This window comes from Rhea pennata, chromosome 23, assembly GCF_028389875.1.
Source record: "Rhea pennata isolate bPtePen1 chromosome 23, bPtePen1.pri, whole genome shotgun sequence".
Lineage (NCBI taxonomy): Eukaryota > Metazoa > Chordata > Aves > Rheiformes > Rheidae > Rhea > Rhea pennata.
In genome coordinates this window covers 5,157,415-5,175,413 of record NC_084685.1, presented here as the reverse complement: position 1 = coordinate 5,175,413, position 17,999 = coordinate 5,157,415, and the positions used below count along the sequence as shown (strand labels likewise).

Below are 17,999 nucleotides of genomic sequence, written 5' to 3'. Positions count from 1 at the left end.
ATGGGTTATCAGAGATCATGGTGTGGGGGTGGAGAAGGCAAGACAGTCATAAGTAGTCCCTCTGGGTCCAAACCAAGATCCTCTTTTCAAACTCTACGCTCTCTGGAGAAGTTCAGAAATCAACATGAGCACAGGGTTATTGTGAATGTCAAAGGTGTGTAGGTGTCATCTTACTCATTTCAAGGGGTTTCTTTTTTATCTGCACTTTCTGGAGTGTCACTCCAGAAAACATCTCATGTCTTTCTTGACTCAGTGGAAAGGTCAGAGGAGAACACAGACCTGGAGGGGGACAGAGGTAAAAGGATTGGTTTTAAAATGTAAAACTCAAGACACTTAAAAAAAAAAATAAATAAATAAATTTGCCTTCTGTCCTGCCAATAAATCTGAACAGTAGTGGGTTCGGAACATGTCCGCTTCAGAAATGCCTTTAAAAGTACCTTGCATGGTGTAGTATTTTGTTTGCTTTTCTCTTCCTTTTTAAAGAGTAACTTCTCAGAATACTCCCCTATTGTGGAAATACCCCCAAAGCTCACAACCTGACATGAGATTCATGCGACACTAGATGGAAGTCAGGCAGGACTCAGTCAGGCAAACTAGGCAGGACACAGTTTTTGTCAGAAAGCGTCTTGTCTGAACCAGGGAAACCAAAGTGAGCAAGGAGCTGTGAGGTTTTTTTGTTTTTGTTTGTTTTTTTTTAAAAAAAAAAAAAAAAAAAAGCCCCAACCACAAGCGCTGTTGCTGAGGAGTGGGAGCATGAACCTGCCTCTCCGTGTGACTGAGTCGCTTGTCTTCACTGCGCATCTGCCAGCTGGGCTTTAATCACCTGTATCTCCTCCATCCTGCAACCTCAAACTCGTGGCGGCCATGTAGCGTTGTGGGAGCCTCCCTCATCCCCAGGAGCCTGCCGTGCTTCCTGAGGAGCCCGCAGTGCTGGTGGTTACTGGGGCTGTGCGATGTTGATCGGGATGGGAGAATGGAGAGGGACCCTAAACTTCCTCGCATCTGCGCGTTCCTCACACTGTGGCTACACAGGAAACATCGAGCAAAGCCCTGCAGCCTGCCACTGCCTGCCCCCAGCCAGCTCTCCAACCCGGTTAGTATTGCCGCTAGCTTGCTCAGCTTGCAGGAGGCTGCTTTGGCTTTGGTTTGTCCGAGTGGGCTGATGCTTCCAACGAATATTCAGAACAGTCTGTGGATGAGAATCCTGGTTTTGCTTTTTCTGTTTTCCTGCCTTTTGGAATAGTTTGCTTAATGGTGCTGCTGTAAGAAACTTACCTTCGTGCAAGTGAAGCCTGTTCATGCTGCAGATCAGTGAAAAGCTGGTGCTTTTGTACTAGAGACCTGTTCGGAAGTGCTATTGAACGAGCAGTAGGGTCTGGTGTCCAGAGTCATCACTGTTGAATTGTAAGTTACTGGATGAGTCCGTGGGAAGAAACCTCCTTTGTATCAGTATAGTGCCAAATGGTAGCTCAAAGCTTGTTCTCAGAAAGCTATCGACAATGTCTCTGTAGGTGCCGCTTTTGGTCTAGCTGGCATGTAGGTATGTTTGCTGATTTGGTCTAGCTGGCAGGCTCTATATGCAAATCTCTGCCTGCGTTAAGAGTGCAACTTGTCCTGCTGAAACCACTTGCAGTTAAACACACTGGGTCTTGCTATTGGCTAAGGCAGAGAGCTCTCGTACCTGTGAAAATACGTCACTCCACAGCTGGTGAAGAGCTGTGGTAGATGGATGCCTCCAAATTCCTCAGAGGGGATACAAGAGTTAAGTGTTCCTCTGTGCATAGCTGTGTGAAGCTGCCGGGTGAAATAGGCCGCACAGCAATACAAATGCTGATGCTGTGCAGATTTGGTCTCTCTTAATGTTTTCATGAAGTTTGGGAGCTGAGGAGGGAAAGAGTGCCCCTCTAGCCAACAGACAGGCCTAACTTGACTTGATGCTGATCTGATCTTTGAGGCATCTAGGATACAGGCTGTTTCTCATACTGCATCTGATGGTTTAGCTGACCCTGAGCAGCCCACTTCTACGCCTGAGTGTTTTGGTCAAGTGACTGACCAAAAGACAAGGTGGGTGGCCGGAGCTGTTGCAAGCATGCAGCGTTCCCCAAACTTACCTCCAAGTTCCTTCCCAGGGTCTCTCCTAGAAGTGCTGGGTGATGTGGAATGGATGACAGGAGGGGAAGGGAGCCACAGAGACCTCCTAACTAACTCTAGTTCAGGCTAATGGCTCAAAATGGGAAGCTGTTTCTAGCTGACAGCTGTCTGCGATGGACTGAGCCTCCAACCGCAACCAGCAGCCTAAGGTGGCTGATTTAAGCTGAGAGACCTTATGGAACATGAAAGTTTATTGTTAGAGAGATTATAAGGTCTTTCTTGACTGCGATCACTGAGACCACTGTAAGAACAGAAGGCAGATTAATGTGGGACACAGCTTTCGTCCTCCTGCCCTTTCCTTGCGCTTGGGCTGTCTGTGCTGCACAGCTGAGAGCGTGAGTGTCTCTGCTAGAACTTCGTGTCTAAGCAATGCAGGGTCTTGAGAGAATAAAGCTATCAAGAAGCGTGGAAACAAAGCCACTTCCTAATCTAGAGAAAAGCAGAGCACGACAGTGGGAAAGGAAGGGTGCGCAGTGCCGTTCTGCAGGTAGGCAACCACATCCGCCTGTGTTTGGCGAGGTTACCTTCCTTGAGACTGCGCTCAGAGGGTGGGGAGAGTGGGCCGGTGTGCAGCTTGTGCGGGAGGCAGAGGCTGAAATGTGGTTCCCGTTGTTTTTAAAAGCTATTTTAATTAGGAGAGTTCCAAAACAGGAATCTGAATAGAATTACAAAACAGTACAACTTTTTTCCCCTACTCCAGAAGGGGAAGAGCTAAATGATAATTTCAGCTTTCTGGAACCCTCTGGCTACAGGTTCACTAGGGTCAGAGATCAACTGGGTTTAATACCCTTTGGAACATACTTGCTTACTTTCAGGTCCAAGCAGTAACCAGATAATGTCTGACTTACGGTGGTGTGGCTGAGAAACCTGGACTTCTGTCTTGAGTGAGATTCTTACCTATGGAAGTGGGAAGCTGAGTCTAGCCTGGCCTCTGGGCTCTCCCTGCAGTGAATCAGGAGAGGTGCTGAAACACTGTCTAGTTTAGAGGAAACCTAGATGGCTGCATGGAATTAGAGAGAAGTAGAAGGAAAGGCACAGCTGGAAGACTAGTGGCACAAAACCTCTCTTTATTTCTGGAGATGCAAATAGAAAGCAGCACAAGGTGTTTTTACTGGGTTGAATTCTGGGCTTTATGCACCACAGGTATGGACAAGTTTTGCTGAGGAAAGGAAGTGTTTCAGTAGCACCTCAATGTCTGTGGCTGTTCTCATGCTCTGGTCAGACAGACAGTTCTGGCCTAGTTTTGTTGGTGAAATGATTCTAGTTACTTCTGACTAGATCTGTTTTTCTCTTCTGTGTGTATATGTATATGTTTTTAAAATAAAATAATGTGTTTTAAACAGAACATGTGCCAGAGACCTTGGCTTCCCCTCAATCTTCTTGAAGGCTTAAGTCTGTTGAAAAGCATCATCTGTATGTGCTGAAGATGCACTAAGACTTATGTTGCAGAGTTGCTCAGATTGCTGAGCAGATGGGCTCCAACATGTCTGATTTTTGCCAGCCCTGTCCATGTTTTGACAACAGTGCTGTATTTTTGTGTTGTGGGATTTTTAGTGGCATAAACACTCCTGCTTTTGCCACCAGTGCCTTAAAAAGGAAGGTGCTTTCAAAGCACTCTTCTGAAATGCAGTTCAAAGAAATACAGTACTACTGGTTCAAGGACAAAGGAGCACAGCGTTTGGGAGAGTGCAGGATATTTAACAGGGCTGCTTGGTGGAAGTCTACCAGTGATTTATTTGTTCCAGAGGTTGAAGACAGGAGATACCTATGAGAAGCACCAATTTTTATGGTTCTCTCAGGTGCAGTTCCTATGAGTTTGTAGCTACAATCCTTGTTTCTTCATCTGATAAGGTTTTTTTTTTTTTTTTCCGCTTGTGTGGGAGTATATTCCCATTCAATCATGTGTCCTCTTTTTCAGGGTGAAGGCGTTGTGAAAGAAATCAACATCACACACCATGTGAAGGAGGGCTCTGAGAAAGCTGATCCTTCACAATTTGAACTTCTGAAGGTTCTGGGACAGGGCTCTTTTGGGAAGGTGAGTTCACTTCCTGTGTGTTATGCCAGTCAAGTTTTTTTGAGAGGGTAGGTGAGAAAAGGGACTGTCCCCAGTGTAACCACTCTCCTGATTCTCACCAGATCATGGCTGGAACAGCCCACTTAGCAAATGTTTGCTTCTAACTTGAGAGGCAGCTGCAGAGATATATGTCCAGAGCCTTTCTGTTGTGGTGGGTTTTTCTTGTTGTTTTGTTGGGGTTTTTTGTTTGGTTGGTTGTTTTGGGGTTTTTTGTTTTTTTTTTTTGTTTTTTTTTGTTTTTTTTTATTTTTTTTGGATAATTGGGAGGAAAGGAGTAGGATTCTGCTCCTGAACACAGGTGAGGCACTGAGTAGAGGGACCTCCTGCAGCCCTCGGTTGAATTGAGAACTTGTAGGACTCAGGCCATGCCTCTTGGTGTTCTCAGCTATGAGCTGATATGATGCTATATGTAACGGGCTGTTTTCGGCCCTTGTGTATGGTCCAGTTTCCCCTCTGTGAAGGAGGAAGGAAGTGGCCTGTAACTCTTATCTATTTCAACTTGCACATAATCCAGGTCTCTTACAGACTGTCTGGTCATGCATTAAATCTTTAACTTAATGTCAGTCGGTTACCAACACTAATAGTAAAAGCTTGTATAGAACCAGGTGCAAATACAGCAGTGGGCTTTATTCAAAAGAATGGCAGTGTATTTTCAAAGCTGTCTAGATCCAGGTAGTTCAGGACATCTGGGAAGGGAGGGAGGTAAAAATCCGGAGAAGGTGCAGGGCCTGAACTCCAGGGAGTCAGGCTTGCTGCCACCAGGAGGCTTTGTGATTCACAGAATCATGAGTGAATCTGCAAACATGTCAGACACCAACAGGCAGTGTTGCAGGGGCTAGAAATAGGTAGAATCACAGAATGGTTGAGGTTGGAAGGGACCTCTGGAGATTATCTAGTCCACCCCCCCCCAACTGAGCATGTTAGGATTGCATCCAGGCAGGTTTTGAATATCTCCAGAGGAGGCTCCACAACCTCTCTGGGCAACCTGGTCCAGTGCTCTGTCACCCTCACAGCAGATAGGTTCTTCCTTATATTCAGGCAGAACTTCCTGTGTTTCAGTTTGTGCCCATTGCCTCTTGTCCTATCTCGTGGCACTACTGAGAAGAGTCTGGCCCCATCCCCTTGACACCCTTCCTTGAGGTACTTACACACATTGATAAGATCCCCCCTCAGTCTTCTCTCCTCCAGGCTAAACAGGTCCAGGTCTCACAGCCTTTCCTCATAGGGGAGATGCTGCAGTCCTCTAATGATCTTTGTAGCCCTACGCTGGACTCTCTCCAGTAGCTCTGTGTCTCTCTTGTACTGAGGAGCCCAGAACTGGATGCAGTACTCACGAAGAGGCCTCACTAGGGCTGAGTAGAGGGGCAGGATCACTTCCCTTGACCTACTGCCAACACTCTTCCTAATGCACCTCAGGATGCCATTGGCATTACTGGCCACAAGGGTACATTGCTGGCTCATGGTCAACTTGTCCACCAGCACTCCCAGGTCCTTCTCTGCAGAGCTGCTCTCCAGCAGGTCACCCCCCAGCCTGTACTGGTGCCTAGGGTTATTTCTCCCTAGCTGCAGGACTCTGCACTTGCCCTTGTTGAACCTCAGGAGGTTTCTCTCCTCTCCAGCATGTTCAGGTCTCTCTGAATGGCAGCACAGCCCTCAGGGGTATCAGCCACTCCAGCTTGGCATCATTAGCAAACTTGCTGAGGAGGCACTCTGTCCCTTCATCCAGGTCACTGAGGAATAAGTTGAACAGGACTGGCCGCAGTACTGAGCTCTGGGGAACTCCACTAGCTACAGGGTTCCAACTAGAACCTCTGTGCCACTGATAGCAACCCTCTGAGCTCTGACTTTAAGCCAGTTCTCAGTCCAGCTCAAGGGTGGGATAGGGTTATTTCTGTTCTGTGATGTTGCTTCAAGTTAAGAACACAAGGCTGGACAGGACTCTTAGTCACAGCCCCTAGGCATTACTACAATCCCATGGTAGCTGCAGGAATGAGCAAGAGGTGTGGAAGATGGGAGAAAAGTTCACCTAAAAGCGTGAGTGCTGTAATGGCTGGAGATAGGGTGTTAGAGTCCACGCACACATCTTTGCTGAAAACCTCTTGGGTCTTCATGTGGAGAGCTTGAGGTACAGCTTGCCAGGTGGCCAGCTGCTTCTCAAGTCACTTGGAGGTTTGCTGCTTTGGGAGATATCTAGCTCCTTGTGCTAGTGTTTAGAACTCGGATAATGATGTGTCCTACTCCTTCAGGTTTTTTTGGTGAGAAAAATCACTCCACCAGACAGCAACCACCTCTATGCCATGAAAGTCCTCAAGAAGGCCACACTGAAAGGTAGGAGAGTCTTCCTTTGACACTCTTATTCTCTATGTCTAGAGAGCTCTGGGGAGTTACATTGTGAAAAATCCCGCAGCAGTCACTGGACAGTGCTGGCTCTAGAGTGATCTGTGTGAAAGAGAAGTCTCTTTGTCTCAGCTGGATAGCCCCTCTTCTCTCCATCTCTTAAAAGTTGTTGCAGTGCTGGATGTGCAGAGATGGAGATGATCTGGCTCAGGCTGCCTGGAACTAGAGGGCTTAAGGCTGGGGGCAGGCTGGGGACAGGGAATTGTGTGCTTTTTTTCAGTGTCTGAGCTGTTCCTCTCTTCTTCCACAGTGCGTGATCGAGTAAGGACGAAGATAGAAAGGGATATCCTGGCTGATGTAAACCATCCCTTTGTGGTGAAACTCCACTATGGTGAGTGTGGAGCTAGTTGAGACACAGGGAAAGATGGTGCCCAACTAAGCTTCCAGTTTTTAAGGGCTGCCACCTTGAACAGAGGCTAACTGCTTTTGAGCACAATAAAGAGAGATGCTATTATAGATGCATTTACCATGACCAAGTAGATGAGCATTAAGGCATCCAGCAGCAGGCTGGTTGGAGGATGCTGGGAGATTCTCATGGTCCCTAGCAGGCTTCTGGAAATACCTGAAATGGAGAAAAGGCCTTTGTCAGTCAGTATGACTCAATGGCTCTGCTGCCCTGGAGCCTTCACAATCCCCTTTAAAAAATCCTTTCCTCGAAAGGACTTTGGTCCCGTGCTCATTCTAGGTTTTGAATGGGAAAAACAGCATAGCCCGGGAGAAGAGATTTAAACATCAAATCCTTTGGATTAAGATATTAATTAAGGAGAAATCGAGAAAGAGTTAACTAGTCAAACCAGCGTTTGTCAGGATTAATGTTCTTGCTCTGAGGAAAGCAAGAGCAATTTTTTCCCTGTAAAGTGACCAGTGCCTCTCTTGGGAAAACGGCCATTTCAGTGGGGCATCGCTGGCCAAAAGGAAACAAACCCTGCAGAAAAGCAGACTTTTGTGCAGTGCCAGAGTACTGCTGGTGAGTTCCCATTTCAACATCCTGGCCAAGCTTATCTCATTTATACTACATAATTAGCCCTACCTGTGTTTAACCTGGTAACCATGCAGGGCATCTGCGTAACTGAAGCCATTGGGACTTAAGTGATTAATATAACACAGTTGAGCCGTCCCTCAGCAGAGTGGTGTGATTCCTGCTCTGGCTTGTGTTTCAGCATTCCAGACAGAGGGGAAGCTCTATCTCATCTTGGATTTCCTCAGGGGAGGTGACCTTTTCACTCGACTTTCCAAAGAGGTGGGTATGCTCTGGCATCTTGGTGGGTTGCTGAGGTTGTCAGTTCATGCATGCTAAGCCTTAACTGTCTGGAGAAGTGATTGACTCTTGGGAAATCTTTGAAGCGGATGGAAAAAACCTCCATCCTGCAGCTAGCTCAGAGCTAGAAGCAAGGGAGAGTGTCTCAGGAACCCTGTCCTCTGCCAGAAGAGCACCAGCACAGGCGTCAGGTCTCACCTTCTCCAGCAACTTCTGCTGAGCATCATATCAAGAACGGAAACAAGCAAGTGCCATGTTCTGCTGTGGTGTCTTCTGGCTGCATTGCTTCACTGGGAGAGGGTGAGGGTAGGGCATGGGAGGGGCAACAAGAAGCTGTGCCAGGTAACCAAGTTACATTCACTGTTGTCTTTAATGTAAGTGAAGAGTTCTTTAACACCTCTCTGCTACCTAGCAACCATGGTTGTGTTTTTTAGTGTTGCTACTTAACTGATACTTTAGGATGGCGAGTGAAGCCTGAGAAGCTTAGGTCTTGAAAAGGCAGAATGGAGCAACATGGATATGAAAGGTCTTGCATGGGTACACCTGATGTGGTCCTTCTGTGAGGGCTATAACCCTGATCAGCCTGTCTACTTCCTCTGCCCTCTTTCAGGTCATGTTCACAGAGGAGGACGTGAAGTTCTACCTGGCAGAGCTCGCTTTGGGGCTTGACCATCTGCACAGCCTGGGAATCATATACAGAGACCTTAAACCAGAAAAGTATGTGTGGCACGACTTAGGCAGGGAGCTGAGTCCTTCTTACAGCTCAGTCAGAAAACAGCACAGTCTTCTTCCATGAAGACAGCTGAATAATGCCTCCGAGCCAACTAGATGGAAAGCAGTAGTGCAGATTGCCTCTTGCTCCTCACATCAGCAGTTGCGGCCAGGAGCACTGTGGAGGCAGCATGTGTGCACCACATGTCTGAGCATTAAACCTTGGCAGGCTCTGGCCTCCAGCTTTAAGCAATTGAGAGCCTTCAGAGGAAAAAGGCACTATGTGAGGGCTCTGCAGAGATGCATGCCAGCTGCATGACTCAGTTGTTCTTACCTGGGGGGTGTGGGGGATCAGAGGCAATGCAACCTCTAGGGGCTATTTGCTCAATGTGAAAGTGTGCCTGTAGAAAGAAGGGGAGCTGTTCTTTCTCCTGTTTATGCCTTGATGATGGAGTTTAAAGCTTTGGAGTTGGAAGGGATAGTTAACTCTCTCTCCTTTGGAGTTTTGAGAGCATCTCTGACCAGCATCCAAGGTGTGTGCTGATACACATCAGCCTTTCTTACAGCTAATAACATCTTGCTTTTTTCACTTATGCTGTAGCATCCTCCTGGATGAAGAAGGGCACATCAAACTCACAGGTAAGAGATTCCACAAAAACCTCCTGCTCCAGCAAGCTTAGTTCTTAAATGTGGAAGTTTTCTTAGACCTCTCTGCTCAGTGTAGTAGTCCAGAGCTGATAGGTGCATGCTAACAGTTTTTTCTTACATAGATTTTGGCTTGAGTAAAGAAGCTATAGACCATGAGAAGAAAGCCTATTCCTTCTGTGGGACAGTAGAATACATGGCGCCAGAAGTTGTGAATCGTCAGGGGCATTCCCACAGTGCTGATTGGTGGTCATATGGGGTGTTAATGGTATGTACCAAACTAGTGTGTTTGGAACTTAACTTCATAGCAGCTGCTCTAGCAGTAGCTCTGAAATACCCTTGTGTGATTCTGCATGTCTAGCAGATGCACTGACCTGGAGATACTCTCAAAGTATCCCTGAAAGGACTCTCCAAAAGGGTGTCTGAGCAGTGCAGGGATTCAACCAGGAATGTGCTTCTCAGGGACGCATTGCTCCTGGGACTGGACCGGTTCCAGCGAGCGCCTGGGGCATGCAGGCGTGATGTGTGTGTGGGTGCCCGTGTCAGCCCCTGGTGCTGGGATATTGGTTGTTGTGCAGATCTGGTGCCACCATCTGGTGGTCACTGAGTCTGAGGGCTCCTGGAGGAGCAGGCACTGGCTGAAATATATCCCTTGCTGCAAACCAAGTTCCCTTATCAGAAAATGACTTCTTTGCGAACTCTTTTTTTTTTGAGTGAAGCTTCACTTTGATCACTCATGCAAGCTTTTCACTAGTTTTGGAGGATTCCCAGCTGAAGATGTAGTAGGGTCTGTGCAGCCCTTAAACTTGCTGAGACATGTGACCTCTCATTGTACTCTCTTCCTCCCAGTTCGAAATGCTTACCGGCTCACTGCCCTTCCAGGGAAAGGATCGTAAGGAGACCATGACCCTCATCCTCAAGTAAGTGTGCATGTGTGTGAGGTGAGCTTGCTGCTCTTTCTCTGAGGATGTTGCAACTTGGGAGTTCTCACAACTTGATGGCATTATTTGGCATGTGTTTCTGCATCAACAGCTAGTTTGAAGGTTGCAGTATAAATGCCAAACAGATTATTGCACTTTCAGGGGTGGAGGTGCTGCAGTCGGCTTGTGGGTTGACTCCTTTAAACCTTCAACCAATTGCATAACTTTCTTTCTAGAGCAAAGCTGGGCATGCCTCAGTTCCTGAGCTCTGAAGCACAGAGTCTCCTGCGAGCCCTTTTCAAAAGGAATCCAGCCAACAGATTAGGTAAGATACATTTTCTTTCTGAATATGCCTGATGCTGTACCTGGGCCTCAGATCCTAGTAGGTCACGTGCATGTTCAGACTTGTGCTAGGTTAATTTGCTTGTTTCATTACAGCCAGGTTCCCCGTGATATACCTGATCATGTTGCGTACGTGGTAGCAGCCTTCACTTAGTCAGTGGTCCTGATCTGATGTTACACGCTCCACGGGTGTATCTTTCAGGTTCTGGTCCAGATGGGGCAGAAGAGATAAAACGCCATCCTTTCTACTCTACTATTGATTGGAATGTGAGTATCAAATCAAGAAATTGAAGACCAAACTTCCACACCACTCAGTGAAAGTACTGCAGTTTTGCTGACTGCAGTAATAGCAGAATTGTGATGCTTGAAGTCTGACCAGTTTGCTATGGGGGTACTGCTAGTCGCTGTCTCTGACAATTCTGTTAATCCTTCCAAAAGCTCAAATGCCCCTTTGTCATGTGAATAACTGCTTAATGCCTGAGTTGCTTATGATCTCACCTTGACTTGAATTTATTCTCTCAAAGAGAAGTGCAGGTTTTAATTTGGGGTTTGGCGCAACAGGTGTTGCCTTGCCCAGAATAGAAAGGACTGAGAAAAACTGTCCTGAAAAGGAAATACTCTGTATCATCCAAAGAAGTAGTCTCAGGGCAGTAACTGAACTAGCATTTCCAAACTACTTTTGGCCAACTCCCTATTTTACTCTATAACCTAGTTTCTCCCCTGGCCAGTTTCCCTTGCTTTGCAAGGGATTTTGAAGATGAGTCTTTTTGTGCTTTTGAGGCATCCAGCAAGTTACCAGAATAAACCTCCAGCAACGCTAGTAAGGCTTATTTCAAATTTTTGCTTCAAGAAGCAATTTAAAAAAGAGACTTGGGGGGCGCTGGGAGGTGAATGTTCTGCTAGGGCAATTCCTGTGGCTGTCCCTGAGATATGTGTCAGCAACGCCTTAATGGGAGTCATCGGGAGGTGGAAGAGCCTGGTGAGGTAAATACTTTGCGCTACCTTTGTAGCAGGGGGCAAGCTGGTTAGAGAACACTTTCTTTCTTCTTGACCAATATATGGTGGATGATAGAAACTTGTAGTATTTCTCCACAGACTGACTCTCCACAGACCATACTGCCCCAGAAGTTTTCCCTCCAACTGCTGAGCTGTAGTTATATGCTAAACTGCAAAGTTTTTTCTAGTTTTGCAAAATCCCATCTTGGTCTCTAATTCCTCGCAAGTCTTTACACCCTTCTGAGTACATATGACAGTGACCTATCAGAGCTCTTTCAAGCTGTATTTGTTTTGCAGAAGCTATATCGAAGGGAAATCAAGCCACCTTTCAAGCCTGCAGTAGGCCAGCCAGATGACACCTTTTATTTTGACACGGAGTTTACATCTCGTACACCAAAAGGTTTGTGCAAATTAATGCAGCCAAAGCTTCCTGTGTGGAGTTACTCTGTATGGTGGAATATTTGTTTTGCCTGTGCTGGCTAGGCTATGTCTTGCCTCCTTTTAGCACTGTCGGCTTCAGATAGTAGCAGCACTAAGACAGAGGCCCAGTGGTACATATTCAGGGTGTTCATGGATAAATGCAGTGCTGTGCAGCATAGCTGCTGTCTAGAACAGCCTAGAGAGGAGCTGTGGGCTCTGGGAAGTGAGGGAAAGGCTTCTGCTTCAGCCAGCCTAGCCCCCTTCAAGGTGCCTCTCTACTTCTGTTGCAGATTCCCCAGGCATCCCCCCGAGTGCAGGGGCCCATCAGCTCTTCCGTGGCTTCAGTTTTGTGGCGACTGGATTGATGGAGGATGGCAAAGTCAAACCTGCCCAGTCCCCTTTGAATTCGGTGGTACAGGTAAAAAGCAGGGACTGAAGAGCTACTGCTCTGAGGTGCAGTAATGTCCCAGAGCCCAGTGAGGGTCTGCAGGACCTCAGTACTGTTTTGAGGAGAGCTTGAGTAAAGCCTTAGACGAGAGTCATTCTGTTCTGAATTCTTGCATCCTGTTGTTCTTTCATTCCTATTGATTGTCATGTGTAAAGGTCACTGGGGCACTTCAGATCTGCTTGCTTTCCTCTCCCTAGCTGGACCCATGCTAGTGGGAGGTCTGTGCGAATGCCTGTGCGTTGAAAGGTGCCACAGAGATGCACCATGCTTAGATGCGGATAGTGTTAGCCTAGTGACCTATATTTGCCTTGTTCTCTCCTTCTCCCTCTCGCCAGCAGGGAGGAGAAGCTGTGGGATGCAGCAGACAGCCGTCTGTCAGTTTGCTCTGTATTACAGTTAATTCATCGCGTTGCACAAACATTCCCTGAACTCTCCCATCCCACCTGCTCCTCTGCTCTCCTCTTGCAGCAGCTGCATGGCAAGAATGTCCAGTTCAGCGATGGCTACGTGGTGAAGGAGGCGATCGGTGTTGGCTCCTACTCAGTGTGTAAACGCTGCATTCATAAAGCGACCAACATGGAATATGCAGTCAAGGTCTGAGATTTACAACCTGAACTGAACTCGCTTGTTTGACTTTTGTTCATACCTATAAGGGCCAAAATATTTTCCAGGAATGGAATTCTTTCCCTGCTTGTGTGGGACCCAGACAGACAAGTTCTGTGCTGCTGTGTGTATAGCTGGTGTTAGCTTTCTTATCTAGGAATAGTGGGGAAGCAGCATTCTCCTTTCTCATGGAGGGAGGACAGTGTCTCACCTTTCTTTGCAGTGTTTGCTGTGGCTATATCATGTCTTAACAAATAACCCAGACATAAAAATTTGGGGCTGGAGACACAAAACCAGCAATGCAAGTAAAGGCTATTGCTAAAGAGGGCAGGAGACAGGGAATGGATACAGTACTGTCGGTCTGCAGCACCCCAAATGTTCAGCTTATTTACTGCATCCTGGCCGCTTTCCCATCCAGTTGTGGATAATGCTTATCTGTACTCTCACAGGTCATTGACAAGAGCAAGCGAGACCCTTCTGAGGAAATCGAAATCCTCCTGCGATATGGGCAGCATCCAAACATCATTACCTTGAAAGATGTGAGTCTAACTTGAATAACTTACCGTGCATGTTGGTTTAGGAAGTGCAGACTGGCCTACAGAGGGTCTGAATGCAGTTTGGCAACAGCTCTGGCATGTGCAACCCAGTGTCACCAGCCACTGTATTGCTCTGTGTTGGTGCTACCTTCTGGGAGTAGAGATTCACCTCTGCATTGTTGACCTCTGTCTGCTTAGTAGTAGAACTACAGAAGGGAACTCTGGGAAGCAGTTTTTAATTAACCCTTTCCGTGTTTGCTTTGGTAGGTGTATGATGATGGGAAGTATGTGTATCTGGTGACTGAGCTGATGAGGGGAGGAGAGCTGCTAGATAAGATCCTCAGACAGAAATTTTTCTCAGAGAGGGAGGCCAGTTCTGTCCTGCACACGATCTGTAAAACAGTGGAGTATCTGCATTCCCAAGGGGTGAGTATGGGTCTGGTTACATCTGCATCCCTAGGAAGTTGTCTAGCATTGCACTGCACTCCTCCTCCAGGGAGTAACTCTGTCTGTCAGGAATATTGTTTCTCTCTGGCATTGCTGTCTTGGCAAGGCAGATGTGGGGCCAGAGCAGGGGTTGAGTATCCTGATGCAGCTTCAGACCTTCGTCCGCGTGGTGTATGAGAGAGGCACTTTCTTTGCTCTGCAGGTGGTTCATAGGGACTTGAAACCCAGCAACATTCTCTATGTGGACGAGTCAGGGAACCCAGAAAGCATTCGCATTTGTGACTTTGGCTTTGCCAAGCAGCTGAGGGCTGAGAACGGCCTTCTCATGACTCCCTGTTATACTGCGAACTTTGTGGCACCTGAGGTAAGCGCCTTACTAACTTGACTCTCCTGTAGCTCTCGCTTCCCTCCCCTAGACTGCATTCTCATTCTGCACAGATAGGTCTGTCCAGTGCTTAAGTGAAACCTGCTCTGGCATACTCTGATTCGTAATCCGTAATTGCAGAAATGCCAGTACTTACAGTACTGAACAACTGTGGCATCGCAAGCGCAGTTACAATGCACTCTTCCAACTTGTACTGTACCATACTCCTTCAGCTGCTAGGAGAGGGTCTGCAAAGAGTTGTGAGACTTTAAAATCCTGCTGACTTCTGTGGGCCATTTCTCTTCTTGATTATCTGACCTGTTAAAGGAGGTGGGTTTATTTTCCCTTCAGCTATATTGAAGTGGAGGAAAGAAAAAGAACTGGCACCCAATGGAGCGCACATGCAGAGTCACTGGATTGGAACATAGCTTCTTTCTCGCTTGTCATTTTGATGCACCTGGGGGGTTTCCTCTGTTCCATGAAACAAAAATCTGATTTGAATCCTGACCTTTAGTCCATGACCTTGCTATTCAGTAGGGCTCCAGAAGGAGCTTTGCATACAGACCGCAGGCAGGGGTCAAGCTGCTCTTCACAAGCTGAAACAAGCTCTGTGACAAGAACTGAACACACTTTTTTTCTTTGCTTATTCTGTTCAGGTACTAAAACGCCAAGGCTACGATGAGGGCTGTGACATCTGGAGCCTGGGAGTTCTCCTTTATACCATGCTAGCAGGGTAAGCGCCTCCCCGCCTTGCTGGAAGGTTACAGCTGGAGCTGTGATCCGCTTGCTCTCAAACATGCTCTGCTGCAGCACTTGGTACCTCTGCTTATCAGTCGGTTCCTGGCCCAGTTACAGGACAGTAACTCACATGCTTTTTTCTCTTCTCTCCTCAGCTGCACTCCATTTGCAAACGGGCCCAGTGACACTCCAGAAGAGATCCTGACCCGAATAGGCGGGGGGAAGTTCTCTGTCAATGGAGGCAATTGGGACACTATTTCCAACACAGCCAAGGCATGATTTGATATTCACTTGGGTTAAATTAAAGGGCTGAGATCCAGCATGGCTAGTTGCTGGGAGACAGGTTTAAAGCTGGTTGGGGAGGGAAGGCAGAAGAGGTAGGAGAAAAGCAGCAGTGTATGTTCCACCCTATACAACTGCCCTGTAGGCAGCTCAGCAGCCTGCCTCTCTCTGCTTTGTTTTAGCACTTACCTTGAATATTTGTATGCAACACCGATTTAGTGCTTGACCTGTGCCCAGCTTGTTACTTTGTTATACCTCCCAGACCCACTGCAAATGTGTTTTATACACAAGGAGATTGATGTCTTAGGCCTTTAAAGTCAGTATCTGAATTTAAATCGTGATTTGTGGTGGTGATATCTTTTTATTTGAAGTATGAAGTCTTCTAAAGCCCAACTTTCCAAATGATCCCCTTAGGATCTGGTATCAAAGATGCTTCATGTAGATCCTCACCAGCGCCTAACAGCCAAACAGGTTCTGCAGCATCCGTGGATAACACAGAAGGATAGCTTACCCCAGAGCCAACTGAATCACCAGGACGTTCAGCTTGTAAAGGTACAAAGTCTGGGCTGGGCATTCAGCTGTTCCTCTTGGATATCATGCTCTTTGGAAACCAGGGGTTCAGGTGGGGTGACAGTGGACAAGCAAAGCAGGGTGCAAGATTGTAGAGCCGTGGCAATGTAAGGCAAGTTTTTTCTTTTTTTTTTTTTTTTTTTTTGTCAGGAAAACCTAGGAAGGTTCTTTAACTGCATTTCAGGAAGAGAAGGGGATTTAAAAAAAGAAAAAATGTTTTTGGCTTCATTTGTGGTCCAAGCTATTCTGCTCCCTCATCTTGTAAAAAGCCATGAGTCTGAAATACCTCTTCTAAATCTAAATGACCTTTCTCATGCCTTCTCTCCAAGGGGGCAATGGCTGCTACATACTCTGCACTGAACAGCTCCAAGCCAAGCCCCCAGCTGAAGCCCATCGAATCATCCATTCTGGCACAGAGGCGAGTAAAGAAACTTCCTTCCACCACACTGTGAATTCTGGGCAGTCTGCAGCAGCACTGTGCAGTGCAATCGCAACAGACTTTGCACGACCTACTGAAGACAGAAGGCAAGAGATTGGGCAGTAAATGCCTGCGAAGAAGCTTCCTTGAGGACTTTTTCTGAAATCCACATCAAGGCCAAGTGCCTTTCTGCTTCTGAAAGACTGGCTCCTCTTTGTGTGGACTGATCTTTACTGAGAGAACTTCACTGTAAAACTTTTTTGAAGTGTAAATTGTCAATTTTTAAAGACATCCATCTGTGTATATGAGAACTAGAATGTATAACTGATGTCAAGTGGCACTAAAAAGCAGTTCTGATTCACCTTCTCCTGTGTAGGGCCAGATCTTTGTTGTAGCTACATCATATCTTTGAATTGATCTTCTCCAACACCATTGCAGCTGGAAGACTGCATGATGTTTGGATTTTAAGCTTTGGGTTTTTTCCTCCCTTGAAACTTTGTACGCTCTTCCCAAAGTCACACTTGCAGATTCCTAGGCAATAGCACTTGTGTTTGTAAAGAACTTTTCTCTTTCACTACGTGTGTGTGTGTGTGTGTGTGTGTGTATGTGTGTGTTCAGATTCTAAGGCTGATTTTCAGACTCCATTTTTCTGCCCTCCCCAGGCCACAGGGCTGTTCTCCAAACAAAATAAACCAAGTGTTTTCCAAACACCCCCTTAGATGATAAGCTGTCCAGAAGACATGCTAATTTGGCTCATTCCTTCCCCGACTTTTCCATCTTTGTGTGAATTCACCATCACCCCTAGTGCTCACTGGGGATTTTGTCACCTGAGCAGGTGTGGATGACAAAGGAACCTTCTCCATAGCAAAGCTGAGGTTTTGGCTGCCTTTGGCTGCTGCTCTTAATCATCTTTTGTTTTCCTTTCATTTAGCAGGAATCTGTGAAGTAAACCATACCTTTTTCTAATTTAACTTTGTTCTACAGCTGGTAACTCAGGGTTTCCTTACAAATTGCACAATAAACATGTCATTCAGTTGATATCATTTTCCTGACTGACTTTTAGCTGCAGAATAAGTGACCCTAGTCATTTCCCCCTCTGTAATATGGAGATAATGATTTTTGCCTGCTTTTTGAGAGATGTGCAAAGCTTTTTCATTGGTAGAGGTGTGTCTTTCTTCCACAGCTGGCCCGCTGATGGGAAAACCAGCAGCACTGTAATAGGGCTGCATATCATGCCCCCGTCTCTCAGGTTTAATACCTCGCTTTGCAGTTGGAAATAATTAGAACTAGTTATAGGCTAAGGCAGTAATCAACATGAAAGGTGGCAAGATGTAGACTGTGCAGAAGGGAAACTTCTTACTCTTAAGACATTGTAGTTTTAATAGAAGCCAACACTTGCAGGTGGATTGTGCTGGAAATAAACTCCCCATCCATTCCAACTTGCAGAGAACTGCTGGAGCTCTCTGAGTTTACTGGTGGGTGTTTCCTGGGAGCATTAGAAGAACTATGGAAGACTGCAAGTGCTCAGAAAAGCAACTGAAGACACCAAAGGTTCTCATGTGAATTTCTGCACCCTTTGGCTGGACATATAGAGAAGGGAAACTTTCTTTTTGCCTTTCCTCTTTGCTTGGTCCCAGGAGACTTCAAAATAGAGAATTCCATTAAAAATTTTCTTGGTG

General features: G+C 46.6%; 1 protein-coding gene across 2 annotated transcripts in view; it reads left to right on the top strand.

The window, feature by feature from the left end:
• The window catches only part of RPS6KA1 (ribosomal protein S6 kinase A1), a 40,459-nt gene extending 23,773 nt beyond the window's left edge, over positions 1 to 16,686 (top strand). For both annotated transcript variants that reach the window (XM_062594132.1, XM_062594133.1), the window contains 20 exons: positions 4,070 to 4,186; positions 6,472 to 6,553; positions 6,873 to 6,953; positions 7,783 to 7,862; positions 8,491 to 8,597; positions 9,193 to 9,230; positions 9,362 to 9,504; positions 10,086 to 10,156; positions 10,393 to 10,481; positions 10,701 to 10,765; positions 11,792 to 11,894; positions 12,205 to 12,332; positions 12,831 to 12,956; positions 13,415 to 13,504; positions 13,769 to 13,927; positions 14,151 to 14,312; positions 14,969 to 15,045; positions 15,206 to 15,323; positions 15,747 to 15,884; positions 16,232 to 16,686. In XM_062594132.1, the coding sequence (XP_062450116.1) occupies positions 4,070 to 4,186; positions 6,472 to 6,553; positions 6,873 to 6,953; positions 7,783 to 7,862; positions 8,491 to 8,597; positions 9,193 to 9,230; positions 9,362 to 9,504; positions 10,086 to 10,156; positions 10,393 to 10,481; positions 10,701 to 10,765; positions 11,792 to 11,894; positions 12,205 to 12,332; positions 12,831 to 12,956; positions 13,415 to 13,504; positions 13,769 to 13,927; positions 14,151 to 14,312; positions 14,969 to 15,045; positions 15,206 to 15,323; positions 15,747 to 15,884; positions 16,232 to 16,354 (2,097 nt within the window). In that variant the 3' untranslated portion in view covers positions 16,355 to 16,686. The remainder of the gene's footprint in view (positions 1 to 4,069; positions 4,187 to 6,471; positions 6,554 to 6,872; positions 6,954 to 7,782; positions 7,863 to 8,490; positions 8,598 to 9,192; positions 9,231 to 9,361; positions 9,505 to 10,085; positions 10,157 to 10,392; positions 10,482 to 10,700; positions 10,766 to 11,791; positions 11,895 to 12,204; positions 12,333 to 12,830; positions 12,957 to 13,414; positions 13,505 to 13,768; positions 13,928 to 14,150; positions 14,313 to 14,968; positions 15,046 to 15,205; positions 15,324 to 15,746; positions 15,885 to 16,231) is intronic.
• The last annotated feature ends 1,313 nt before the right edge of the window (positions 16,687 to 17,999 follow it).